The sequence below is a fragment of the Dipodomys merriami genome, unplaced genomic scaffold, assembly GCF_024711535.1.
Source record: "Dipodomys merriami isolate MVZ:Mamm:240054 unplaced genomic scaffold, mDipMer1.0.p SCAF_59, whole genome shotgun sequence".
Classification (NCBI taxonomy): Eukaryota; Metazoa; Chordata; class Mammalia; order Rodentia; family Heteromyidae; genus Dipodomys; species Dipodomys merriami.
The window spans coordinates 6,650,001-6,677,700 of record NW_027206168.1 but is presented as its reverse complement, the minus strand read 5'-3'; the positions used below and the strand labels follow the sequence as shown (position 1 = coordinate 6,677,700).

The 27,700-nt window shown below is 40.4% G+C and overlaps 1 protein-coding gene across 1 annotated transcript in view; it reads right to left on the bottom strand.

Annotated features, from left to right (window-relative positions):
- Positions 1 to 264: 264 nt before the first annotated feature.
- The window catches only part of Ube2g1 (ubiquitin conjugating enzyme E2 G1), a 79,972-nt gene continuing 52,536 nt past the window's right edge, over positions 265 to 27,700 (bottom strand). The window contains exons 2-6 of the mRNA XM_070001741.1: positions 26,043 to 26,145; positions 23,235 to 23,332; positions 18,107 to 18,285; positions 9,483 to 9,606; positions 265 to 3,363 (exon numbers count right to left, since the gene is read on the bottom strand). Of these exons, the coding sequence (XP_069857842.1) occupies positions 9,520 to 9,606; positions 18,107 to 18,285; positions 23,235 to 23,332; positions 26,043 to 26,145 (467 nt within the window). The 3' untranslated portion in view covers positions 265 to 3,363; positions 9,483 to 9,519. The remainder of the gene's footprint in view (positions 3,364 to 9,482; positions 9,607 to 18,106; positions 18,286 to 23,234; positions 23,333 to 26,042; positions 26,146 to 27,700) is intronic.

Sequence of the window (27,700 nt, the reverse complement as noted above, 5' to 3'; positions counted from 1 at the left end):
GTTCTATTGTTCTTTAAGCTTCTAAAACATGGTACAGAAAGTCTGTGAATAATGGTGTGGCCATGTACTGGAAATTTACAGCAATTTATCAGGTTGGATGTCAAGTTAATTTCCTCCCCTCAAGTTCCTCCTTTAAATTAAGTTTGTAAAATTTTTCATCAATGCTCCTCTGTGGACACTCTGGTATCATGTGCTATTTTATATAGAAAGAATCCCACCACTACTTTTGAGACCTGCATCCTAAAACCAAAATAGCTCATAATGCAGCCTCTAAGTCATCATTTATTGATTTATAGAGCACCCATCACATAATTTGAGGTGCTTTACAATACAGTAAACATAACAACAGAACTCACATAGTTAAATACAATCAACAAATTACAGAACTTAAAAAAAAAAACAACTGGAATGAAGCAACATTATGTCAAATTTCAAAGATGCTGAGAAATGGCAGTACAGAAAGGCAATTCTACCAACTGGAGACCAGATGGGCAGATACACAGGCAGTAACCCCCCACCCCAAGTTGGAAGAATTGTAGAGGGTGAGTGAGCATATAGTTTCACATTGGGAATGAAAGCCATTCACATTGGGAATGAAAGCCATACTATGACACCCAAGTGATCACAAAACTAGAATAACCTCATAAGCATCTCACCTTTAGTGACAAGGAAATCCTCAAAAGAAGTTAGGAAAGCCATGGAGATCACTCATCCCTCCTATTATAAATAGACTTACATGTGTAAACCTCTACAAGAATGAAGATCACCTATCCCTCCTATTATAAACAGACTTAAATGTGTAAGCCTCTACAAGAACTTGAAATAAACTTAGCAAACAGCCAACAGTTCTATAACCCAAAGGACAAGAGATGTACTTAATAGTTGTCCTAGGTTAGGGAGAAAAACATCCTTTTCCTGAAGCAGAGAAGAAAAAAAAAAAAAAATCACCTCACACTAATGATGAGGCACTGGTGGGACAAAAGCCACCTGGTTCAGTGGCACCTGACTGTGAATTTCATATCAAATGTAGAGGCATTTAAATTCACATTGTCAGATGATCACTGGGAAAGGCACAGATGACATCTCTGAGAGAAGAAAGGAAGTTCTAAAGTCTGCCAAGACCTGAATTTCAGTTTATAGCATGGCCAGGGGAATAGGTGTAAAACAGGGTGGGGAGAGAGGCATTCATTCCTAGCACTTCTTTAATCCCCTTCAATGTAGAATCATATGGTTAGCCCAAAGTAACTGCATTAAAGTGGCACTTGAAGTTCAGAAAAGTTGTCCCTGAGTTACTAGATCATTTGCTACTTGCTGAGCAGTTAAATCCCAGGTTTTAACTCAACGGATTGCTAGTAGAATTATAGCAATAGGAGAGCAAATTTCTTAACTCCATATTGCCTAAGCAACCATAATGTGGATAGTTCCTGATACAACAATAAAAAGGATTGCATTCCATGTCCCTTGTAGATGTGCAGTAGAACTGGGCAATAATTTTTACTGTTTTTTGGGAGGGAAGTCAAAAGTTCTTGAAGGAAGTTAGGCTCCAACAAATCAAATCAAGGAGTTCTCATAGTCACTATACATCTGGGTTTTTACAATGCTTCAGCATAGGAAACAGACAAGGATTTCGAAAAATCACTCTACTGTGACTGCATGCTCAACATTTCACTTCTGCTCGAAAAAGACCATAATCTGGGCTATCTGCAAGAATCCTTTCACTTCTGCCAAAGCATTTCTCCAAATCAGAGATAAGCCAATTCTCACAAATACCTCACCCATATGTATAGTATAATTTTAAGTACTATCCAAACATGCCAAACACTATTTTCCATTCTCAACCATACAAATAAGAAAAATTTAGAAACAGGAACATAGGTCTGCCTTTAACTCTGCATATACTCATTTTTGCCAATTGTTGAACTTGTTTCAAAAATCAAAAACAAAAACCCCAAACTATAATATGAGAACTTATGCCCCAACATTAATCAAATCTAAGTACATGATGTCAGTTCAGAATCTATATGCCAATTAGCAAAGCATTTACCCATATAATGCTTTTGGATTTTCTTAAGAATCTAGACAGAACCTAATACATATACTGCCAGGGCTATATGATTTTCAAGTACTAAGTTTGTTTGCATAAGGAATCCACCTGAGATTTTTTTCCCCCCTAAACTGCACTTTTCTGGCATTTAGTATTATAACCTTCATTCAATACAATAAAAGCCAACAACTTGACAATTATTGGAAAAAATTGTATTTTGGAAGAACTCACTACAGGTGACAGAATTCCAAAATCAAATTACATGAAAATATACATCGCAATTTCTTTGTACAACAGGGAAGAAAAATTTCTAGTGTAGGATAGCGGCAAAGAAATATGAAGGATTAAGGGGAAGGGTATGCAGGCTGATGGCATTTTTAGTAGCAAATCCTAAAGAAAGCAAATCCAAGTAGAAAGCCTGTAGCTGTGCATGCTTTATTTGTCCAACCTTAATATAGGTAAATTAAGGGCAATAATAAAAGCAAATCAGAATTTTGTATGGTTTGGAATAAATTTCAGTACATTAAGCTGAGAAGTAACACTTTTTTTTTTTTTTAGTTCTTGCAGGTAATGTCTAGGTGGGTCAAGAACTCTCAACAGCCAGAAAATTTTATTGCTACATCCAATCCAGGAGATGGTGCAACCTGAATACAAAAAGGACAAAGCACCTAGTGATGACCAGCCCTCCAAGGTCATTGTGAAAAATCAAGTACTTAGTAAGAATTTTAGTACTCGAATAAAATGATCTGAGAAATTCCTGGCAGGAAAAAAAAAGAGAGAAAGAGAGAGAGAGATAAAAGTGAAGAGTGTCAAAACAAAGAAGATACAAAAGTTTGGTACGTGAAAAGTTTAATGAAGCCTTAATGTTTAAAGAAAATTAAATGGAAACTTTAATCCTAATTGTTTTTTATCTGACATGCTTTAAAGAGTCTCTTTAAACTGATAAGAAACAATGAAAAGGGAAAGAAAACCTGCTAAAATCTTTTACAATTTACACGATTCTTACTCTACTACAAGAAAGCATTATTTGGTACAAGGTGTATTCGTGGATGTACATGAACAGTATATATATTATCCGGATCATGTTGTGCTATGTACAGGTCTTTACAATTCTTCCTGAAGGTTAAAACAGTTCATTAGAATTCAAAATGCGTAATCATCTGTAAGTTGGCACTTGTTAGGCTCTTGTCGGCATTGATAACTGGCATGTTTTATTGCAGCCCAGTTCCAGCCAGTATTTGCCAACTTGTTACAACAGAAGTCCAGCAATAGGTGGGTAGAGTGCAGGAAAAACAGTGCCATGTTTCTCAATTGGAGACCTACAACAAAACAAACAGCATCATGTAAGAAATGCAATATTACAAAAGAATTAACTGATTCCATTTTGTGAGGCCAGAACTCTGGGCCTGGGCACTGTCTCTCAGCTCTTCAGCTCAAGGCAAGCACTCTACCACTTGAGCCACAGAACCACTTCTGGCGTTTTCTGCTTATGTGGTGCTGAGGAATTGAACCCAGGGCCTCATGCATGCAAGGCAAGCACTCTACTACTAAGCCACTTTCCCATCCCTGATTCTAATTTTTATTTATATTGTTTCTTGGTGGCAACTAATTCTTAATTTTAAGCCCACTCTTACTCATTACATAAGCCAATGCACATGTGACAATTACTATTTACTTTTATGTTTACATTAATTAACATTAAATAAAGAGGCTCATGTCTATAATCCTAGCTAATCAGGAAGCTGAGATCTCAGGATTGTGGTTTGAAGCCAGATTGGGCAGGAAAAGTCCCTGAGGCTCTTATCTCCAATTAACCACCTAAAAAACAGAAATGGAGCTACGGCTCAAAGTGGTAGAGCAGTAGCCTTGAGCCAAAAAGCTCAGGGACAGTGCCCAGGCCCTGAGTTCAAGCCCCATGACCGACAAAAAAATTAAAATTTCAGTTCCTTAGCCAAACTGAACAATGTAGACAGACAGAAAGTTTTATAACACAGTTATATTTAGATTTTTCAGTATTCTGTTATGTTATAACCAAAAGGAAAAATAGAAAATATTTAAATGTAAAATAATTTGCAAAGTTAGAAATGTTTGAGTATGTACAGAAAAACAACTTAACGCTTGCCAAATTTCTTTTGCACCAGTATTAGGACTCAAACTCAGAGCCTCGTACTTGTTCTCTACTACTCAGGTCATACCTTCAGTTCCTTGCCACACTTCATAACTTGCTAAACTAAATATTGGATTTTGAACTGAGGGTCATACATTTGCAAGGCAGGTATGTTCTACCACCTAATCCTCATACCTTATTTTTGCTTTAGCTATTTCTCAGTGTCTTCCATTTTTTGCCCTAGCTAATATCAAATGATACCCTCTTAACTATAGCCTTCTTGCAAAACGAGGCTTACAACTAGGCTTATGTACTATGGCACCAGCCTATTGATTAAGATGCAGTCTTGCTAATCTTTTGCCTGAGCTGGCCTCAAGCTTGAATCCTCCTGGTATTCCCCACTATACTCTTCCCCCTTCCCCAGTCCTGGGGTTTGAACTCTGGACCTGAGTACTGTCCTTGAGCTTCTTTTACTCAAAGCTAGCCTCTGCTACTTGAGTCACAACACCACTTCTGGCTTTTTCTGGGTATATGGTACTGAGGAATCAAACCCTGGGCTTCATGCATGCTAGGCAAGCACTCTACCAACTAAGCCACATTCCCAGCCCAGTATCTACCTTTTGAGTAGCAGGAATTAAAACCATCGTGCTCAGTCTAGTCAACTCTATAGATTGGGTTCAAACCCATTTCTATGCCAGCCTCCTACAACTGACCTTCATCCCAATGATAATCTAATAGGTTGCTATATACTGGTCTCATATCCCTAAGTAGACTGCAAGTCAAGAGCACAACTAATTAAAAATCACTACCATCCTATCAAATGCTTATGATGTTCCATGGAGTGTGTTAAGTGCTTTGTATCCTCATCTAAGGTAATACCATGATCATCTCTGTCTGAGAAATCTACATCTCCTAGACAAGCACCATTTAGGGCAAACAAACAAATGACTGAGAATATAGATAATAAAAGTCCTGCCAGAGAGGCCTAATATACATAAGAACATACTTAATTTACATCAGATTATGTTTGAAGTTTAATGTGACTTCTAAAGGCCAGAGTGAATTTATGTCAGAACCTCCCAAACTCAACCATGCCAAAAGCTCTGCTGAAGGAAGAAAACTGTAAGGTAGTCTGTAGCTCTATATGTACCTAACTCAGTCATTCAGACTACCTCCTAGAAAGGCTGGGTGCTTGGCTTCATGGCATGGCACCAGAGTAGACTACCTTTTAGGAAAGACATTTCTTAAGATCTCAGCAACTACTAAGCTTCTTTGCAAAAGTACTGGTCAATGACATGGCTTCTAGGCAAAGCATGAAATGTATTAGATACAAATATATTACTATCAGAATCCAATCCTCCCATGTACACCTGGATACATATATTTACCTACATCTATCATTTGAAAGTAGAAAGATACTGAAACTTAAAGAGAAAAATGTTATGGAATGAGAATTATAAGCTTTTAGGTAAAGTTACCTGAATGTTTTCCAAAGAATGTATTACACCCAAATTAATATCTGGCTAATAAATCTCCCAGGGCTTAAAAAAGAACTGGATGCAGATTTTGAGTATGCAGTAATCATTCCCTCATGATATAAAGGATGAGAAATTCCAAGGCAACAGAATCTAACAAACTGTTTCCAAGTGAGGTTTTAAGAAAATACCCCAGAGATAATGACCGAAGAAAATAAACACCTAAAGTCAACTCTACCTTTTAATAGGAAGAACTCAGCTTTAAAATAGCATTAGATTCTTCAGTGGAAGAATAAAAGCCCACCCCACCCTTCCCTTAAATAAAATTTAACAGAGAGGGGCAGGGAATGTAGCTTAGTGGTAGAGTATGCATGCATACTCTAGTGGTAGAGCATGCATCGAACCGCCCTGGGTTCGATTCCCTGGTACCACATAAACAGAAGTGGCGCTGTGGCTCACGTGGTTGAGTGCTTGCCTTGAGCAAATGAAGCTCAGGTACAGTACCCACGCCCATATGAATTCAAGCCCCAGGAATGCCCCCCGCCAAAAAAAAAATTTTTTTAACAGAGAAAGGCCTCAATCAGAAAAGGCATTTTTTAGTCTAGAAAGACTAGGTATGAAAATTAAGCCACGTTTCACATTTTCCCTGGCTCATCTTATTACCCATATCACTCTAAATAATGCTCTATCCTGAAATAGTCATTTTAATTTTTTTTGTGTGTGTCAGTCGTGAGGCCTGAACTCTGGGCTTGGGCACTGTCCCTACATTCTTCAGCTCAAGGTGAGCAGTCTACCGCTTCAGCCACAGTGCCAATTTGGTATTTTTGTGGTTTATTGGAGATAAGAGTTTCACAAACTTTCCTGCCCAGGCTGGCTTTGAACCATGATCCTCAGATCTGTCTCCTGAGTAGCTAGGATTATAGGTGTGAGCCACCAATGCCCAGTCATTTAATTTTTTTTTAAAGCTTTTTATTTTTATCAGTCATGAGGCCTGAACTCTGGGCCTAGGTGCTTGCTGTCTCTCAGCTCTTCAGCTCAAGACTAGCGCTCTACCACTTGAGCCAGAACCACTTAGGCATTTCTGCTTATGTGGTGCTGAGGAATCGAACCCAGAGCCTCATGCATGCAAGGCAAGCACTCTACCACTGAGCCACCTTCCCAGTTCCTCATTTTACATTTTTTGTAAGCATGTTCTACTTGTATCTTAAAATATATCTGCTGTATGTTGTGTAAAATCCATGTTTTCTTTAAATATTAATTACAGAATATAATCTAACATAAGAAATACAAAGTAAGGAAGGGGCGCTGTGGCTCAAGCAGTAGAGCGCTCACCTTGAGCTGAGCTGAAGAGCGCAGGCACAGCACCCAGGCCCAGAGTTCAAACCCCATGACCCTCCCCCCCACACACACACACAAAAGTAAATCCACTTTTTTATGTTAAAGCCAATAAATTTCTCCCTCAGAGGAAAGTGTTCCAATAATCTCAACCACTCAAGCGCAAGCAATCCATGAGGAAGAAGCTTCTTGGTGCCAAGGACACCTGCCCCATTGCTCTTCATATAATGCTTCCCAAAGTTCTAATAGTCCTTCTTCCTTCCAAAAAATGAACTCTTCCATTCTGACAAGAACTACCCACACCTACTTCCTGTCTTGGCTCTTCTAGCGCCCATGCTTCTGACCAAGTTAGTCATGTGTTTCTGACAGTCTCTTCTTTTTGTCCCTTAAATGTGGAAGTTGCCCAAGCTATCCTTGGCCTACTACCAATTACTTTCTACACCAAATGGATCATCTATTCTGGAGAATGCACGTGTTACTCAGCAGCCCTAGTTCTAATCTTATTCCAACCATTCAATATTTACTTTTGTATGGACTTTTCAAATCGATACTCTGAACTTCTCTAGGTGTTAATACCTGGTCTGTTGGTTAGAAAATGTATCTAAGGCATTATTAAATATCTTTTCCCTCCCAAGGAGTCAAGTATCTTTGCAGGTAATTAATAAATACTCATTACCAAGAACTGAAGTAGGCTCATGATTGCCTGTTCCTGGTGTTATCTCTCATTTTAAGAGATAATCACTGAAGACAGAGGCTCAAGTGCTAGAGCACCTGACTATCAAGTGCAAAGCCTTTAGTTTAATTCTCAGCACTGTAAAATGAAACAAAGAGAAACAAATCTTACTCCATAAAAATATGCCTCCCAACAGGGAAATAAATACTAAAAGAGAGAGAGAGAGAGAGAGAGAGAGTGTGTGTGTGTGTAGATAAGGATTCGATTTCTGAAAGAAAAGTGAACTATTAGCTAGGTGCTGGTAGCTCATGCCTATAATCCTAGCTACTCAGGAGGCTGAGATCTGAAGATCGCAGTTCAAAGCCAACCCAGACAGCGAAGTCCACAAGACTCTTATCTCTCCAACTAACTAGTAGTAAGTTGGAAATGGAGATGTGTGTGGCTCAAGTAGTAGGGTGCTAAGCCTTGAGCAAAAAGGAGCTAAGGGACAGCGCCCAAGAACAGATTTCCATCCCCAGGGCTGGCCATCAGAGGAACTGCAATCCAGCCAGGTGCTGGTGGCTCATGCCTGCAATCCTAGCTATTTAGGAGGCTGAGATCTGAGGATCGCAGATCAAAGCCAGCCCGGGCAGGAAAGTCCGTGAGACTCTTATCTCAAATAAACCACTAGAAAACCATTAGTAGCACTGTGGCTCAAGCGGTATAGTGCTCGCCTTGAGCTGAAGAGCACAGGGACAGCGCCCAAGCCCAGAGTTCAAGCCCCATGACCAACAAAAAAAAAAAAAAAAAAAAAAAAAAAAAAAAAAAAAAAAAAAAAAAGAACTGAAATCCTCAAATCTCAGCCTCAGGTGTACCTAGGATTGAGGAATAAACCAGTTATAAACCAGAGCACAGTTATCATGTGAAATTTAACCCCCAGTGAAAAGAAACAGACCACCACTATACAATTTTGGTTTTCGGTTTTGTGGGACTTGAACTCTGGGCCTGGGTGTTGTACCTCAAACACTCTACCACTTGAGCCACAGCGCCACAGTTTCAGTTTTCTGGTGATTAACTGGAGATAAGAGTTCTATGAACTTTACTGCTCAGGCCGGCTTTGAACCACAATCCACAGATCTCAACCTCCTCAGTAGCTAGGACTATAGGCGTGAGCCATCAGCTTCCACTATAATTATTTTTTTTTTTTTGGGGGGGGGGGGTCCGGTCGTGGGGCCTGAACTCTGGGCCTGGACGCTGTCCCTCAGCTCTTCAGCTCAAGGCTAGCGCTCTACCACTTGAGCCACAGCGCCACTTCTGGCTTTTTTCTTTTTGCTTATATGGTGGTGAGGAATCGAACCCAGGGCCTCATGCATCAAGGCAAGCACTATACCACTGAGCCACCTTCCCAGCTCCCCACTACAATTATTATTTTTGGGGGGGAGGGGTCCGGATGTGGGGCCTGAACTTTGGGCCTGGGCGCTGTCCCTCAGCTCCTCAGCTCTACCACTTGAGCCACAGTGCCACTTCCGGCTTTTTTTTCTTTCTTTTTTTTTTTTGCTTATGTGGTGCTGAGGAATCGAACCCAGGGCCTCATTCATTGCAAGGCAAGCACTCTACCACTGAGCCACCTTCCCAGCCCCCCCACTAAAATTATTTTTAAAAAGACTATTTAGCTTAAAATGGATGGGTGGCATAAAGAAGAAAAATAAGCTGATTATACTGCATCACTGAGAGCCAACTGAGTATTACAAATTACTATAGAAAGAAAAATTGAAGCCAATGAAAATAGCTCAAATACTTAAGTCACACAGTTCTCAGAAATTACTTATCAACAGGCAGAAGAGCAGTATGATTTGATTTTAAACTTACCCTGAAATAAGTGAAGTTACTAGCTGTTTAATAAATGTCACTCAAAAGCAGTCTCTTGGCTTTTTCTTACACAGCGAGCAACTTTCCTTTTAAATTCTCCATTTCTGTCTTCCCTCCATTCTTTCTGTAGATACAAAAGGTATTATTAAGTGACTATAAAAACTCCTTATAATCTCAAACACCTAATTTTGAACACAATCCTTTGGTAATTAAGACATTTTAAAGTATCAAAAAAGTTGAAGAGAGAGGGAGGGGAAGGGAGGGAAGGGAAGGTCTTAGATTACTTGATGACAGGCACTTTTCATAGAGACCTCAAGTCCTATTAGGATCAAACAGAAGAAATACGAACTAAAGAGTCACCAGGAAGACACAGAAGAGCTGAAGAGAGATGAGAGGGAGGGACTGGGAGAGAATGAAGAACAGAAGACACTGTACAAAAGGAAACATACTCATTACTTGACTCTGTACCTTATCTTTATAATAATAAATTAAGTCGACGAGGAAGAAAAAGTCAAAATACTTTTTTAAGATACTGCTGGGATATACAAGTAGGAATCACCAAGGCTAATTATCTCTACAGGAAAAATTCCCTTTTAAAATTAAAAAAAACACCATTACAGATTTAGTTGCACTAAAAAAGAAGCTACAATTTACAAATAAGACATTCTAATTATCTGAAGATTAGCGACTATCCCTCTACAGGAAATTAAGAAAATTAAGTTGACAAAAAAGTGTCTTCTCCTTCAGGTATATAGGTGAGATGGTACTGTACTAGCTGTGGGAAAGAAGAGGCAAAGAGATGGTGTATCACTGTCCCTCCCAGTACAGGGAAATGGAACACATATCAGCACCAGCACAGTTTCAATGAGAACAGAGCTGATTTTACCAGCAAGTAGGTAGCAGGAAATGCTCACGAAAATGCCCAGCGTGTTTCTTTGTCTTTCTTTGAATATCATCCATTTAGGGGCAGCAAAGATTAGAAATCTTCAATCCTTGCCCTTGCAAAGGAAGAGATTAAAAAGAAATTTTTGCCCTCAAAGCAAAACACATCAATAAGCCAATCATTACACACACACTGTGTGGTCAACTATACTGCTGACATGTACAGAAATTACTCTGGACAAAACTGATGCAGATCAGAGGATCAAGAAGTTTCAATTATCACCAGGCAAGCCTGGAAAAAGAGTTTTGAACATTTTAGAGACACCTAAGGAAATATGAATGTAAACAGGACATTTGGAATTTTTGGAATTTATGATAAATTTGCTTAGGAAGAACAACAGTATTTATAGTGAAATGCTTTATCTGCAATAACTTCATTTTTCTTTTCTTTATTTTTGTTGGTCACAAGGCTTGAACTCAGGGCCTGGGCATTGTCCCTGAGCTCTTTTGCTCAATGCTAGTGCTCTACCACCTTGAACCACAGCATCACTTCCAGTTTCTGGTGGTTAATTGTAAAGAGTCTCGTGGACTTTCCTGCCCAGACTGACTTTGAACCACAGTTCTAGGTTCTCAGCTTCAATAGTGGCTAGGATTATAGGTATGAGCTGCCTTCTCAGCCTCCTCTTTTTTTTGGTCGGTCATGGGGCTTGGATTCTGGGTCTGGGTGCTATCCCTCAGCTCTTCAGCTCAAGGCTAGCACTCTACTACTTGAGCTACTGCACCACTTCTGGTTTTCTGAGTGGTTTACTGGAGATCAGAGTCTCACAGACTTTCCTGACCTGGCTGGCTTTGAATGGCGATCCTCAGATCTGTCTCCTGAGTAGCTAGGATTCCTCTTTAAAAAAAAAAAAAAAAAAAAAAGACATAGTCTTGCTGTATTATATCCCCTAGGCTAGCCTCAACTTCAAGATGCTTCTGCCTTGACTCCCAATGGCCACCTTTTCATTCTTAAGCAAAAGGACAAAAAGGGCAATTTTTGTCAAAAAGGAAGGACATTTCAGGAAAAAATCAGATCTTAAAACAACAAAAAAAAAGGGAAAAAAAACCTAAATGTAATGAGAATGAAGGCTAGGAGCAGGAAGACTAAAAGGAAGTATTATAGTAATGTATACATTAGCAACAGTCACAACAGTAGAAGAGTAGAAAGAAGTTTAAGACCTGTAATATGACTGTCATTTTCTGTGAACTGAGTAAGACTGAACAGGAGTACTTTCTGGGCAAAGGTTAGACTGGTGGATGATGGAGAAAAAGACAGGACTAGCTAAGACAGCTACAATCTGATGGGCCATGCACTTTGGGCATGCAAAGGAATTCAATACAGCATAAAATGTATGTTTATCTCTGTTTTCCTGAGACCCTATTAGAGTGATTTTATATATATATATATATTTTTTTTTGGGGGGGGGTCAGGTTGTGGGGCCTGAACTCTGGGCCTGGGCGCTGTATCTCAGCTCTTCAGCTCAAGGTTAGCACCCTACCACTTGAGCCACAGCGCCACCTTATCAGCCCTGAGTGGTTATATTTTTTAAAAAATGTTAAGGGCCTGGGAAGGTGGCTTAGTGGTAGAGCACTTGCCTAGCATGCATGAAGCCCAGGGTTCAATTCCTCAGTACCACATAAATAGAAAAAGCTGGAAGTGGCTCTGTGGCCCAAGTGGTCAAGTGCTAGCCTTAAGAAAGAAGCTTAGGAACAGTGCCCAGGCGCTGAATGCACTCCCCAGGACTGGCAAAAAATAAATATAATAATAAGAGTAGTAGTAGTAGTAGTAGTAGTAGTAGTAGTAGTAGTAACAGGTGGTGGCTCAGGCATGTAATTCTAGCTACTTAGGAGGATGAGAGCTGAGGATTGTGTTTCAATGCCAACCTGGGCAGGAACGTCCATGAAACTTATCTCCAATTAACCCTCAGAAAACCCAAAGTGGCCCTGTGGCTCAAGTGGTAGAGCACTAGCCTTGAGCTGAAGAGCTCAGAAACAGGGCCGAGGACCAGAATTCAAGACCCAGGACAAAAATAATAATTAAAAAAATAATAAGCGCAGCACTGGTGGCTCATGCCTGTAAACCTACCTACTCAGGAGGCTGAGTTCTGAGTATCTCAGTTCAAAGCCAGCTCAGCCAGGAAAGTTCATGAGACTCTTTTTTTGGTCGGTCATGGGGCTTGAACTCTGGGCTTGGGCGCTGTCCCACTTCTGGTTTTCTGGTATAATTGGAGATAAGAGTTTCACAGACTTTCCTGCCCCGGCTGGCTTTGAACCATGATCCTCAGATCTCAGCCTCCTGAGTAGCTAGGATTACAGGCATGAGCCACCAGTGCCCGGCTTCCAGGAGACTCTTATCTCCAATAAAACCTCCAGAAAACCAGTAGTGGCACTGTGGCTCAAGTTACAGAGCACTAGCCTTGAGCTGAAGAGCTGAAGGACAGCGCCCAGGCCCAGAGTTCAAGCCCTATGAGCGAGTTCAAGCCCCATGACCGGCAAAAACAAAAATAAAATAAAATAATAAAAATATCTGCCAGGTGTTCAATGCCTGTAATCCTAGATACTCAGAAGGCTGATATCTGAAGATCAAGGTTTCAGGCCAAGAAAGTCTGTGAAACTCTGCAATTCATCCCCAAAAACTTGAAAGCGGAGTCATGGTTGAAGTGGTAGACCATTAGTCTTGTGCAGAAAAGCCAAGGGACAATGCCAGGCCCTGACTTCAAGCCAAAGGCAAAGTCAAGTCAATTAGTCTGCCTGCCTACCTGTCAAAATCTCTCTCTCTCTCTCTCTCTCTCCTCTCTCTCTCTCTCTCTCACACACACACACACACAAATCCTCAATATTAAAGAAAACTGCAAGTAAGCAATCCAATAATAATATAGGATTTGTAGAAAATTAAAATCAGATAGCAGAAAATTAAAATATCCAGCAGGGAAGAAGTAACATCCTAGGAAATTCTCAATAGAACCAGAACAAAGGAAGAAAAATAACACGAAATAAAACCCTACACTGAGGACAGATGTGTCTCAAACGGATGCCTAAATTCAATCAATCCCCAGTAACCTCCCACTGAAAAAAAAAAAAAAGAAAAAAAAAAGAAAGCTGGGCCCTGGTGGCTCACACCTATAATCTTAGCTACTCAAGAGGCTGAGGATCCTGGTTCAAAGCCAGCCCAGGCAGGAAAAGTCCTTAGACTCTAATCTCCTATAAACCACCAGAAAACCAGAAGTGGTGCTGTGGCTCAAGTGGTAGAGTGCTAGCCTTGAGCTGAAGAGCTGAGGGCCAGCACCCAGACCCAGAGTTCAAGCCCCACAACCAACAAAAGAAAAAAGAAAGAAATTAAAATTTGTTAATTACAAGGCAGGTACCAGTGGTTCATGCCTATAATCCTAGCTACTCAAGAGACTGAGATCAGAAGATTAAGGCTCAAAGCCAGCCTGGGCAGGAAGATCTATGACTCTTTTACCTCCAATTAAGCACCAGAAAAGACAGAAGTGGAGCTTTAGCTCAAGTAGTAGAACACTAGTCTTGAGCAGAAAAACTCAAATTGTCCAAACCCTAACTAAATTCAAACCTCAGGAATGGCGGCAGCAACAACTACTACTACTACTACTACTACTACTACTACTACTACTACTACTACTACAACATTTCAGTAGCAAATCTGACAAGGGACCAGAAATGGGGCTGAAAACAGTTTCACGTAGAGGGATACAATGGCTTAAGCCTGTTGTCTTAGCTACTTGGGGTGAAGATAAGGAGATCTCAGGTTCCAAGCCATTTTTGAAAGCAAACCAAGTTTGAAAGACAATTCTCAACTAATGGCTAGATGTAGCAGTACATGCCTGTCAAGCCTAGCAACATAGGGAAGCAATAGTAGGAAGATTTTAGCCTAGGCCACCAAGCATAAAGACCCTACCTTAAAATTATCAGTGCAAAAATTGTGGCTCAAGGGGCTGGGAAGGTGGCTCAGTGGTAGAGCGCTTGCCTTGCATGCCTGAGGCCCTGGATTCGATTCCTCAGCACCACATAAGCAAAAAGAAAAGCTGGAAGTGGCGCTGTAGCTCAAGTGGTAGAATGCTAGCCTTGAGCTGGAGAGCTGAGGGACAGCGCCCAGTCCCAGAGTTTAGGCCCCATGACTGGACACAAAAAAAAATTGTGGCTCAAGTGGTAGAGCACCTGCCTAGCAAATGAGAGGCTGAATTAAATCAGTAATAATACCCTACACCCCACCCGCCCAAAAAACCAATAAATGGGGTAAATTTGATCAAAGTATCTCACGTGCAAATGTAAATATCACAACAAAACCTTTTGCAAAATTATGCTATTACATATAAAAAGTAACATTTCCCCTCTACCTATATCCAAAACTTAAGCTTTCCAAAAATAATTTGTAGAATGTACATATATATATATATATATATATATATATATATATATATATATATATATTAAAGAATACTACAGCTGGGCTGGGAAGGTGGCTCAGTGGTAGAGTGCTTGCCTTGCATGCATGAGGCCTGGGTTTGATTCCTTAGCACCACATAAGCAGAAGAAGCTGAAAGTGGTGCTATGGCTCAAGTGGTAGAGTGCTAGCCTTGAGCTAAAGAGCTGAGGGACAGTGTCCAGGCCCAGAGTTCAGGCCCCACGACTGACAGACCAAAAAAAGAAAAAAAAAAAATGAAAAAGAAAAATACTATACTATATACTATACTATAGCTAGAGAAACTAGTATGTACATTGGTAATGCAAGTAATTACTCCTTTATTTATCCCTCTTTACCCAACCTTTATCTTCTGGGTTGCCACTCACTCATCCTTAATTTCTGATCTGATTTTCCTAACCCTCACTTCTTTTTTCTTTTTTGTGTTGTTCCTGGGGCTTGGACACAGAGCACTGTCCCTGAGCTTTTTTGCTCAAGGCTAGTAGTACTCTATTTGAGCCACAGTTCCACTTTCCAGCTTTTCTGGTGCTTCACTGGAGATAGGAGTTTAACAGACTCTCCTGCCTAGGCTGGCTTCAAACAGTGGTCCTCATATCTCATAGCTAGGGTTACAGGTGTACCCACTGGCACCTGGATCACCCTCACTAAATAATGAATGGGACAGCCATGTAGAAGGCTTTGAGAGTTCTGCAACAGACAAGAAAATACAAAAGACACTAACTTCAGAGAAAGAGACCTTGTAAAATAATCTTTTAAAACTTTAAACATTTAAGACCTACTAAATGCATTATATAATGAGTTTGATAGAGAAAGAACACAGATTTTAATCTAAAAATACAAAATCCACAGAAAACTCCAAACCTGACTCTAATGGGATGAAGATGTGGCTTGGTAGTAGCACTCTACCATGCTTGTCACACACAAGGAAGACGTATGTTTAATGCCTTGCACTGAGCACATGTTAACATCTACAAAATCAACATCTCTTACTGCTCTTAAGGGATCAATCTAGGTGATAACTAAAACAAGCTCAAAAAAGGAGAGATTAAAACTGAGGTGATTCTCAAAATAAATAAAGGAAAAATTTCCTGAATCCTCAAACTCAAAAAGGATATACCATATACAAGAATGGAAAATTAAAAAGTTCATGCAACAACATTTCAAAAGAGTAAGAATGAAGAAAAAGAACCTAAAGAAATCAAGAGTGGAGAAAAGAACAGGTCACTTAAAACGGAGTATAGTAGCACCTTTCCCATCAGCAATAATACTAAGTTCTGTGTAAATTTTATTTTCCTCCTATAAACAAACATTCAATCATGAAAATACCACAAGGCATTACAGTAGGATGAAGTATGTAAGCCAAGTAGGAAGTCAACTTAAAAAGGGAAAGAGCCGGGTGCCCGTGGCTCATGCCTGTAATCCTAGCTACTAAGGAGGCTGAGATCTGAGGATGCCGGTTCAAAACCAGTCCGGGCAGGAAAGTCCATGAGACTCTTATCTCCAATAAACCACTAGAAAACCGGAAGTTGGCACTGTGGTTCAAGTGGTAGAGCGCTCACCTTGAGCTGACGAGTGCAGGGACAGCGCCCAAGCCCAGAGTTCAAGCTCCCCAATGGGGGGGAGGGGGAGGATGGGGACGTGGGGGAGTGGGAGACATTGGGATGTGAGGAGAAGGGAAAGAAAAGCTGGGCGTGGTGGCTCACTAGTGTAATCCTAGGTACTGAAATCTGAGGATTGTAGTTTGAAGCCAGCCCAGGCAGGAAACTCCCTGAGACTCTTATTTCCAATAAATCACTCAGAAAACCAAAAATGGTGCTGTAGGCTCAAGTAGTAGAGGGCTCGCCTTGAGCTGAAGAAATGAAGGACAGAGCCCAGGCCTAGAGTTCAAGTCCCAGGATTGACAAAACAAAAAATAAAATAAGAGAAAGGAAAGAAATGGGATCGAGAAGAAGATAAGGAAGGCAGCTAGTAGCAGGCTCAGAATCTTATTTAGGAGGAGCCAACCGTTGGTAGAATCTACAGGAGTTCTCAGACCCTAACTGGAAACACAGATTTGCTGCTGCCATAGTGTTCATTGTTTTGGGTTGTTTAACAGATCCTTTGTTTCCTTCTGTCATGCTGTTTGCTTATGTGATTGTCTCAAATAATACATGCTGATCTTTTTATCTTTTGTGTATCTACTATTTGGTTTTTAGTTACCATGTGATTTACTCCCCCCCCCAAAAAAAAATCTAACAGGTATTTTAATCTGATCTTAAAAAAAAAAAAGTATTAGTATTTTAAAAAGGTTACCATTTCATACATCAGGTAAAGAATAAATTTCTTTTTGGACAATGTAACCTCTTCCTTCACTCTCCCAGTTTTTCCCTCCCATCCCTGGACACAAGTTGTATAGTTCATTTTCAACAGTGAGTACCCCTGATGTTCACCCTTTGTCACTCCATTTTTTTTTTTTTTTGGTTGGTCATGGGGCTTGAACTCTGGGCCTTGGCACTATTCCTCAGCTCTTCAGCTTAAGACAAGTGCTCTACCATTTGAGCCCCAGTGCCACTTCTGTTTTTTGAGTGGTTTATTGGAGATCAGAGTCTCAGAATTTCCTGCCTGGGCTGGCTTTAAACCACAATCCTCAAATCTCAGCCTCCTAAGTAACTAGGATTAGAGACGTGAGCCACAGACACCTGGCTTGTCATTCCATTTCTATGCTGATAATTTTTTTTGCAGTGCTAGGAACTGGACCTAGACCCTTGCACATACTAAGCAAGCACTCAACACTCACAATCTCAACAACTTAAAAAGTTCTTCATTGTTTTCTAGCTGTTTCGTAGATCCCGTTTTTCCTTCTCTTGTATCTTACATAAAAACTCTACATTTTTATTCTACACATCACGCTACCCTACATTTCAAATTCTGAGGTCAGTTTACATCTTTTTTTTTTGTCGGTCATGGGGCTTGAACTCTGGGCCTGGGCGCTATCTCTCAGCTCTTCAGATCCAGGCGAGCACTCTACCACTTGAGCCACAGTGCCACTTCGAGTTTTCTAGTGGTTTATTGGAGATAAGAGTCTCAAGGACTTTTCTGCCCATGCTGGCTTTGAACCACGATCCACAGATCTCAGCCTCCTGAATAGCTAGGATTACAGGCTTGAGCCACTGGCATCAGCCCGCTTCACTTGTTTAAAAGGCTTAGGAAATAAGAATATATATTCAATATCAAGTTGAATTGTATTAAGAAAAGAAAGGGTGAAGAGGGAAGGCCATCTTACCGCAGCATCGACATTAGCAGGTGAGTCTCCATTGGGGTCTGCTAACATGGAAATGACACTTATCATGATGGTTTCCACAGTGTGGATAGGGAGCCAGCGTTCCTCTGGCTTCTCATAACCGTATTTATCCTCCCCAGGCTCATGAAGAATAGAAATGCAAACATCACCATTTTTATCAACTGCAAAAGTAGAGAGGCAAAAGTCACTTAAATCACTAGTTTGGTTATATATAGTTATATTTCAAATCCACAGAGTACCTATATAAAGCATTATTATTACAAAATATTAAGCCTTGGAATCTGAGTCAGCACTGATGACTCATGCCTATAATCTCAGCTACTCTGAAAGCTGAGACTTTCTTTTTTCTTTTTTTTGTCAGTCCTGGGGCTTGAACCTAGGTCCCAGCACTGTCCCTGAGTTCTTTTGCTCAAGGCTAGCACTCTATCACTTGAGCCACAGTGCCCCTTCCAACCTTTTCTGTTTATGTGGTACTAAGGAATTGAACCCAGAGTTTTATTCATGCTAGGCAAGCAAGTGCTCTACCACTAAGCCACATTCCCAGACTGAGAATCATACTTTTGAAGCTTTCCCAGGCAGGGAAGTCTGTGAGAATCTGTCTACAATTAACCAGCAAAATGCCAGAATAGAGGCACAGCTCAAGTAGTAAAGCATTATCCATGAATAAGAAAGCCAATAAAGATCCTGAAGTCCTGAGTCACAGTCCAGGGAAGATGGTGGTAGAGGAGGAGGAGGGAGGGGAGGGAGAAAAGAAAGGGTCAGGGAGGGTTGGAGCCAAAGAGGGAGTGAGGGAGGGAGGAAGAAGAGGAAAAACCAAAAAGCAGGAAGGAAGTAGATCTGTGACTCAAGTAGCAGAGTGCTAGCCTTAAGCAAAAATGCTAAGGGTCAGCACCCAGGCCCTGATGAGGATCAAGCCCCAGTATAGGCACAGAACAAAAATTAACCAAAATATGGCAAAATGAGTTTCTAATAGTTTCAACACTAACTTAGTTTTTGTTATTGCTGCATTTTGTCTGTTTGAGAGCAAAGTTTTGCTATGTAGCTAAGGCTGACCCCAAACTCATATCCTACTACCTCAGTCTCCCAGATACTAGAATTACAGGTGTGAACCACCATCTTGGTTTGAATTGCTAATTGACAAATTTTTCTAAGAAAATGTAGCAATGTATTTTTAAAATCACCTAAAAATAAAAATTCATGTGAGGAAAATTGAGTATTCAAATTCACATAAAGAGCATGTCAAATGCCCATGAAAATTCATTGAGCCTCTTTACTATAAACATTTTTTAAAATTCAAATCACAAGTATATATTCACTTGAGTAGTAACAGGAGACTATCTTTACCTCAAGGAGATATAAAAAAAATGTCCATGGGAAAAATCTTTAACCATATTTTCAACTTGCATAAGTAATCAGAAGCAGTATTGATGTATTTTTCATTCCAAACTTATTCTATGTAGAGCCTAATAAATTTCTAAACATGTATGGTTCTTTTTATTTTCACTTTTACACATCAGAATAAACAGAACACTTAGTTACCAGAATTACACATACATGTGCACACAACTACTCTATTAATCTAATAAAGGAAGTGGCGCTGTAGCTCAAGTGGTAGAGCGCTCGCCTTGAGCTGAAGAGCTGAGGGACAGCGCCCAGGCCCAGAGTTCAAGCCCCACGGCCGACAAAAAAAAAAAAATTCTGTGATATTAATCTAATAAATACTTTTGAATGCCTACTGAATACCAAATGTAACTGGTTAGGGAGTACAGAAATTAATGTAACACGTAAGGCTCATGTTTCCAATGTTTTATACATCAGCTTTTCTGTACTTAAGGAATTAACCTATTTACATCCCTAGTAAAATCGATTAATTAATAGAAACAATCAAAATTAAAAATAATACCACAACATTATTATTTTATCAAAAAATATAAGGTATTCTTTACTGCTTTTATTAGAAAATAAGAATTTGGGGGGCTGGCAATGTGGCTTAGCAGTAGAGTGCTTGCCTAGCATGCATGAAGCCCTAGGTTCCATTACTCAGTACCACATAAAACAGAAATAGCTGGAAGTAGTGCTGTGGCTCAAGTGGTAGAGTGCTAGCCTTGAGCAAAAAGCAGCTCAGGAACAGTGTTCAGGCTCTGAGTTCAAGCTCCAAAACTGGCACAAAAAAAAAAGAAAAAAAGAAAAAAAGAAAAAAAAAAAAAGAAAATTTTTCCAAGTCATTTTCTCTGAAAAATGTAACACTAAATGTACAGAATTTTAGCAGCAGAAATCAATTAAAGATCCATTTATAGAAATTAAAGTATTAGCCTTGTGCTGTGCACTAGTGGTTAAAGCCTGTAATCCAAGCTACTGAGGAGGCTGAGATCTGAGGATCCAAGTTCAAAGCCAGCAAGTCCATGAGAGCCTGACTTCCAATTAACTACCAAAAAGGCCAGATTAAGTGGTAGAGTACTAACCTTGAGAAAAAAAAAAAAAAAGCTCAAGCCTTGGGACTGGCACACATGCATACACACACAAATTATCCCTAATTTAGATCCTGATTTTCCTAATTTAGACCCTGATTTTCCATTTTAAGATCAGTTTCTTTTTTTTAAAAATGAGAATGTTCTGGGATTGGGAAGGTGGCTCAGTGGTAGAGTGCTTGCCTTGCATGCATGAGGCCCTGGGTTCGATTCCTCAGCACCATATAAGCAAAAAGAAAAAAGCCAGAAGTGGTGCTGTGGCTCAAGTGGTAGAGTGCTAGCCTTGAGCTGAAGAGCTGAGGGACAGCACCCAGGCACAGAGTTCAGGCCCCACGACCGGATCCTCCCACCCCCCAAAAAAGAGAGAGAGAATGTTCTTAATACCTATTATACCAAGTAACACTTAAAAGGAATTCTATACATGTGTATAACCAAAAGAAATATAAAATGATCATATTGCTACTTCCTTCAAGATTTTTTTTCTATACTGATGCTTTTCAAATTCTATATGTGAAATTTGGTAACTGATTATTCCAAATAAAAACTCATGGCTAGAAAGGTGGCTAAGCGGTAGAATGTTTGCCTTGCATGCATGAGGCCCTGGGTTTGATTCCTCAACACCACATAAGCAGTAAAAGCCGCAAATGGCACTGTGGCTCAAGTGGTAGAGTGCTAGCCTTGAGCTGAAGAGCTGAGGGACAGGGCCCAGGCCCAGAGTTCAGGCCCCACAACTGACAAAATAAATACATAAATAAAAATAAAAAAGTAAAAACTCATGTATTTTTAATGTTTTTCCATATATTTCCTCTCCAATAAAACTTGTGGCTGGGAATACAAGGGAAAAACTGGGAGAAGGAGGGAAAGAGTGACATAGTCCAGAAAACAAATGTACTCTTGGGGCTGGGAAGGTAGCTCGGTCGTAGAGTGCTTGCCTTGCATGCCTGAGGCCCTGGGTTCAATTCCTCAGCACCACAACATAAGCAAAAAGGAAAAAGCCGGAAGTGGCGCTGTGGCTCAAGTGGTAGAGCGCTAGCCTTCAGCTGAAGAGCTGAAGGACAGTGCTCAGGCCCAGAGTTCAGGCCCCACGACCAGACAAAAAAAAAAAAGAAATGTACTCTTTACCTATCTTATATAGCTGTAACCTTCATAATAAAAACAAAAATTGAGGGGGGGAATGTATATGGCTAGATGCTGGTGACTCATACCTATAATCCTAGAGGATTTCAGGATAGATTTTAAGAGGCTGAAATCTGAGCATCATGGCTTGAAGCAAAATCAAGCAGGAAAGTTTATGGGACTCTTATCTCCAATTAACCATCAAAAAGCCGGAAGTGGAGCTACGGTTCACAGAGTAGCCACAGTAGCATTAAGAAAAGAAAAAAAATTCAGGGACAACTCAGGCCCTGAGTTTAAATCCAAGAAATGGCACTCTCCTCCCACCCCCTTCCCCTGCAAAAAAAAAAAAAAAAAAAGATTGCACTTAAGAAAACGGAACAAAGAAACCTGTTGAAATTATTTTGGAAAGGTGAAAAATGATGGAGGAGTCAGATTTGGAACATACAGATTTTTTTTTTGGTCGGGTCATGGGCCTGAACTCTGGGCCTGAGCGCTGTCCCTCAGCTCCTCAGATCAAGGCTACTGCTCAGATTAGGGCCTGAGCACTGTCCCTTAGCTAATCAGCTCAAGGCTAGTGCTCTACCACTTGAGCCATAGCACCACTGCCAGCTTTTTCTGCTTATGTGGTGCTGAGGAATTGAACCCAGGACCTCATGTAGGCAAGGCACGCACTCTACCACTGAGTCACCTTCTCAGCCCCAACATGCAGAATTTTAACAATGAAATTCCCCTCTGTATACCTAATACAAGCAAATTGAATAGTAGTAGAGGGCACAATAACCTATTCCATGTGATCCCTGACAATGCTCCTGTCAATACAAGCAGAAGGCAGAGTTACTCAAAGTCTGTAATCCTAGGTATTCAGGTAGTTGAAGATTGAATGACTAAGATTTAAGACCAGGTAGAACAAAAATTCACAGACTTCAACTCAACCAACAGCTGGAAATGGTGGTGCATGCACATCATTACAGTGACATGGAAAAGCACAAACAGGAGTACCATCACTCAGGCTAGCTTGGGCATAAATTAAGACCCTATCTCAAAAAGTAACCAACAGAATAGTTCAAATTGTAGAGTGCCTGCACAGCAAAGGCTGAAGCCCTAAGTTCAAACCCCAGTACATCCTGGCTCCCCCAAATAAAAGAAGCTAATATTGACAGGTATCAGTAACTCATGACTATAATCCAGGAGGCTGAGATTTGTGGATTATGGTTCAAAGTGAGCCCCGGGCAGGGAAGTCCTTGAAACTCTTCTCCTCAGTTAACTTGAGCTGAGCTCAAGTGGTAAAGCACTATCCGAGAGCAAAAAAAGCTTAGGAACAGTGTCCAGGCTCTGAGTTTTAAGCCCCAGGACCAGCACAAAAATAAAAATAAAAAAAGAAGCTAATATAAGGCCATGTTTACATAATAAACCCTGTAAAAGTTAAAGGAAAATTCCAGAACAATTCACTAAAAACTACATCATTCTTACTAAATTTGAAATTGTTAATGACATTTCAAATATGCAAATGTGAAAGAAAAACTCACCATTTGGGTGCCAGATTTCTGTAATAAATTTCATTTTAGGTGGCCGGAGAGGATAATCCTTCGGGAAAGTGAGATGAGCCTTAAAAACACCACCTTCACTAGAAAAACAAAAACAGGTTCTTGCATGTAAGTCCTTATGTGTAAGTATACAATTATTAAAACAAATACATAAGCTGGGCGCCAGTGGCTCACGCCTGTAATCCTAGCTACTCAGGAGGTTAAGATCTCAGGATCACAGTTCAAAGCCAGCCTGGGCAAGAAAGTCTGAGAAACTCTTATCTCCAATAAACCACCAGAAAACTGGAAGTGGCGCTGCAGCTCAAGTGGTAGAGCTCTAGCCTTGAGCTGAAGAGCTGAGGGACAGTGCCCAAGCCCAGAGTTCAAACCCCACCACCGACAAAAAAAAAAAAAAAACAACAACAACAAAAAAAACATAAAACAACAGGACATGAGTAATCTGGATTCTCTGCAGATAATTTATCTCAAAACAGCCTCTTTAATAAACTATCAATCACTTTATGAAATTCTGAAGGAAGCAAATAATGTGAACTGGCTTGATAAAAAGGGAATCCAGAGCATGCATGAGGCCCTGGGTTCAATTCCTCAGCACCACATAAGCAGAAAAAGCCAGAAGTGGCACTGTGGCTCAAATGGTAGAAGGCTATCCTTGAGCTGAAGAGCTGAGGGACAGTGCCCAGGCCCAGAGTTCAGGCCCCGTGACCGACCAAAAAAACAAAAACAACAACAACAAAAAAAAAACAAAAACCAGAAGCAGCACCGTGTGGCTCAAAATGGTAGAGTGCTAGCCTTGAGCAAAAAGAGCTCAGGTACAGTGCCCAGTCTCCATTCATACAGTTAGGGTCACAAACATCTTTTTCTTAGTAAGTACTCTGTGGAATCTCAATTAGAGAATGACTAAAATAGATCTTAAAAATTCCCTCTAGGAGGCTAGGAATGTGGTTTAGTGATACAGTGCTTGCCTGGCATGCATGGGATTGATGCCTCAGTACCACATAAACAGAAAAGGCCAGAAATGGTGCTGTGGCTCAAATGGTAGAATGAGAGTCTTGAGCTCAGGAACAGTGCCCAAGCCCTGAGTTCAAGCCCCCAGGACTGGCAATAAATAAATAAATAAATACATACATACATACATACATACATACAAACAAAAAAATTCCCTTTAGGAGCTGGGCACATGACTGTAATCCTAGCTACTCAGCAGGCTTGAGATCCAAGGATCATGGTTTGATGCTATTTAAGACAGGAAAGTCCATAGACTCTTAGTTCCAATTAGCCAGCAAAAGGGCAGAAGTGAAGCTGTGGTTCAATTGACAGAGTGCCAGCCTTTAGCTAAGGGATTACGGCTCAGACCCTGAGTAGTTCAAGCCCAAGTACCTGCACCAAAATAATAATAATAGTAGTAGTAATAATAATCTCTCAAGGGATGGGAAGGGGAAACAAGGAGGAGGCAACAATGCTTGATAAGAAATGTACTCGTTATCTTGCCCATGTAATTGTAACTCCTCTGTACAGTATTCTCACAATAAAAAAAAAAAATAATAATCTCTCCAGAGGCAGGCGAAGTGGTTTGTGCCAGTAATCCCAGCTACATAACAGGATACATAATAGGTTAGGAAGATTGTGATCCAGAGCAGGCCTGGGCAAAATCTCAACATCCCATCAGAAAAACAACTAAAGCAAAGTTGGCCTCCTAATTTCTGTGCCTTAAATAATTTACTTATTTCTGTAATCAATCCATGTAGACAAAACTTTCAACTTATTTTTATTTTACTGGTACTGGGGGCTTGAATTCAGGGCCTCTCATTCTTACTTGGCTTTTTCTCTCACGGCTAGACCTCTATCACACTCCTGGCTATTTGCTGGTTATTTGGAGATAGTAGTCTCTCAGATTTGTCTTGCAGGGCTGACTCCAAATATCAGTTTCTAGATCTGAGTCTCCCAAGTACTGAGGTGTATAAAACATGTGCACCGGCACCTAGTTCTTTACTTGTTTGGTGCAGTATATTATTACCGTAAAAATAGGAAAGTGAGTTTTTTTCTAAACCAATATGGCTATTCATTTTCGTACATGCCCACTCAAATGCGTAATACTACAATGCTTTTTAAAATACTTTAAAAGCTGCAACACCTTTTTTTTTTTTTTGGTTGTGGAGCTTGAACTCTGGGCCTGGGCACTGTCCCTGAGCTCTTCAGTTCAAAGCGAGTGAGCACTCTACCCCTTGAACCACAGTGCCACCTCGGTTTTCTGGTGGTTTATTAGAGTCTCATAGACTTTCCTGCCTGGGCTGTCTCTGAACCTCGATCCTCAGATCTCAAACTCCTGAATAGCTAGGATTACAGGGGTGAGCCATCGGTGCACAGCTTGCAATACATTTTTTAACTAAAGTTGATAGTACAGATGAAGTTTCCAACAAACTCAATATATTCAATAACAATACATGTATATATACACACACTTATACAACAGTATATGTTATGTATCAGTAGAAGCAATACCTTTTCCAGGTTCTATAGTCATCTAACCAAAAGTTACAAACAAATGCCCAGGAAACTGTGTTGGCACCTTTATATTGACTTCTCAATTATCAAGCAAAAGTTTAAACAGTTTCAAAGAGAGTACAAAACAAAACAAAAAATCAACACATAATCAAATATATCACAAATGATACTGGACATAGCCAATTCGTCTGCTCCTTAAAAAATAATTTTCATTTCAGATTGTTTAAGTTTTCATTTTAGTTAATTAAAAGCACTTGTGTTTGAAGATGTCAATTCCATTATACTTACTAAAGGGTATCTGGAGGACCAATAATAAGGACTTCCCATCGGTAGAGGTCATTATCATCTATTAAACCTGCTGAAAAGCCTTCCACTGGATTTTTGTTCAGTTCTGTGGAAAAATAAAAATTTCATCAAAACTCTCAAGGACATAATTTTCACCTAACAAGTAAACTATAGAACTTAAACATGCTATAAACTATCAAGTGGATAAGAATGCCAAGAAATGTTACATAACTAAAACATTTCCCTTTGCATAATGCAAAGAGGCCATGTTGGTAAAGCAAACTACCCAGAAGATTAACATCTACTGCCTTCTTGCTATCCAGAGAAGCAGTTACCATTGTAGTAGCCCTGATGTGGGCTCTAAGAGCTTGATAAAACACACGTCTCCAATGCCATCATCCAGAGATCCTAGTTCAGAAGGAACACACATGAACAGTATTTTTTCTTCCTCTTCCCCACCCCTACACTGTGGCTTAAAACTCTCATCTGATTTGTCTGCTCATGGCTGGTACCAATTGAGCTAACTTGAGAACTCCTCTAAGTTGGCTTTCAACCTCAGTCCTGTAGTTTTCAGCCTCAGCTAGGATTATAGGCATAAGCCATGAGCATCTGATAGCCAGATGCTCATAGCTCATACCTGTATCCTAGCTGCTCACTAGGCTCAGATCTGAAGAGAAAAGCTTTTCAAAGACAGCTCAGGCAGGAAAGTCCATGAGACTTTCCATCTACAATTAGCCACCCAAAAGCTGAAAGTAGGGCTGTGACTCAAGTGGTAGAGTGCCAGCCTTGAGCAAAAAAGCTCAGAAACAGAAACAGTGCACAGGCCCCCCCCTTTTTTTTTTGGTCCAGTCGTGAGGCCTGAACTCTGGGCCTGGGCGCTGTCCCTCAGCTCTTCAGCTCAAGGCTAGCACTCTAGACTTAAGCCACAGCGCCACTTCCGGCTTTTTTCTTTTTTGCTTACATGGTGCTAAGGAATCGAACCCAGGGCCTCATGCATGCAAGGCAAGCGCTCTTCCACTGAGCCACCTTCCCAGCCCTGTTCTTACTTACTTACTTACTTTATTTATTTATTTTGGGTCCGGTAGTGGGGCCTGAACTCTAGGCCTGGGCGCTGTCCCTTAGCTCTTCAGCTCAAGGCTAGCACTCTACCACTTGAGCCACAGCACCACTTCCGGCTTTTTTCTTTTTGCTTATGTGGTGCTGAGGAATCGAACCCAGGGCCTCATGCTTGCAAAGCAAGTGCTCTACCACTGAGCCACCTTCCCAGCCCTGTTCTTACTTTTTTATTTATGTATTTACATCTAGAGAAGTAACTATAATCCAGATCATGTTCTCCATGTGACTAAGGTTTTGTCAAAAATTCTGTAATTTATCCAGAAATCTCCTGGTAATGATTTTAATGTAAGCCCAATAACATTTTATTCAGGTAGTGGGTAAGCTCTGAAATGAGCATAAGAGGACAGAATTACCCTCAAAATTTTCCACAAGCACATCGTTGCTTCTCAGTTCTGACAATATACCACCCTAAGTTCTGGCACTCTTGCATATTTTTTTCATGGTTTTCTTTTACAGGAATTATTGTATCCATTGCTTATTTTATGTAAGCAACCAAAAGCAAGGATGAAAAATGCCCTACATCTCACTTTTGTGGTGACTTTTGC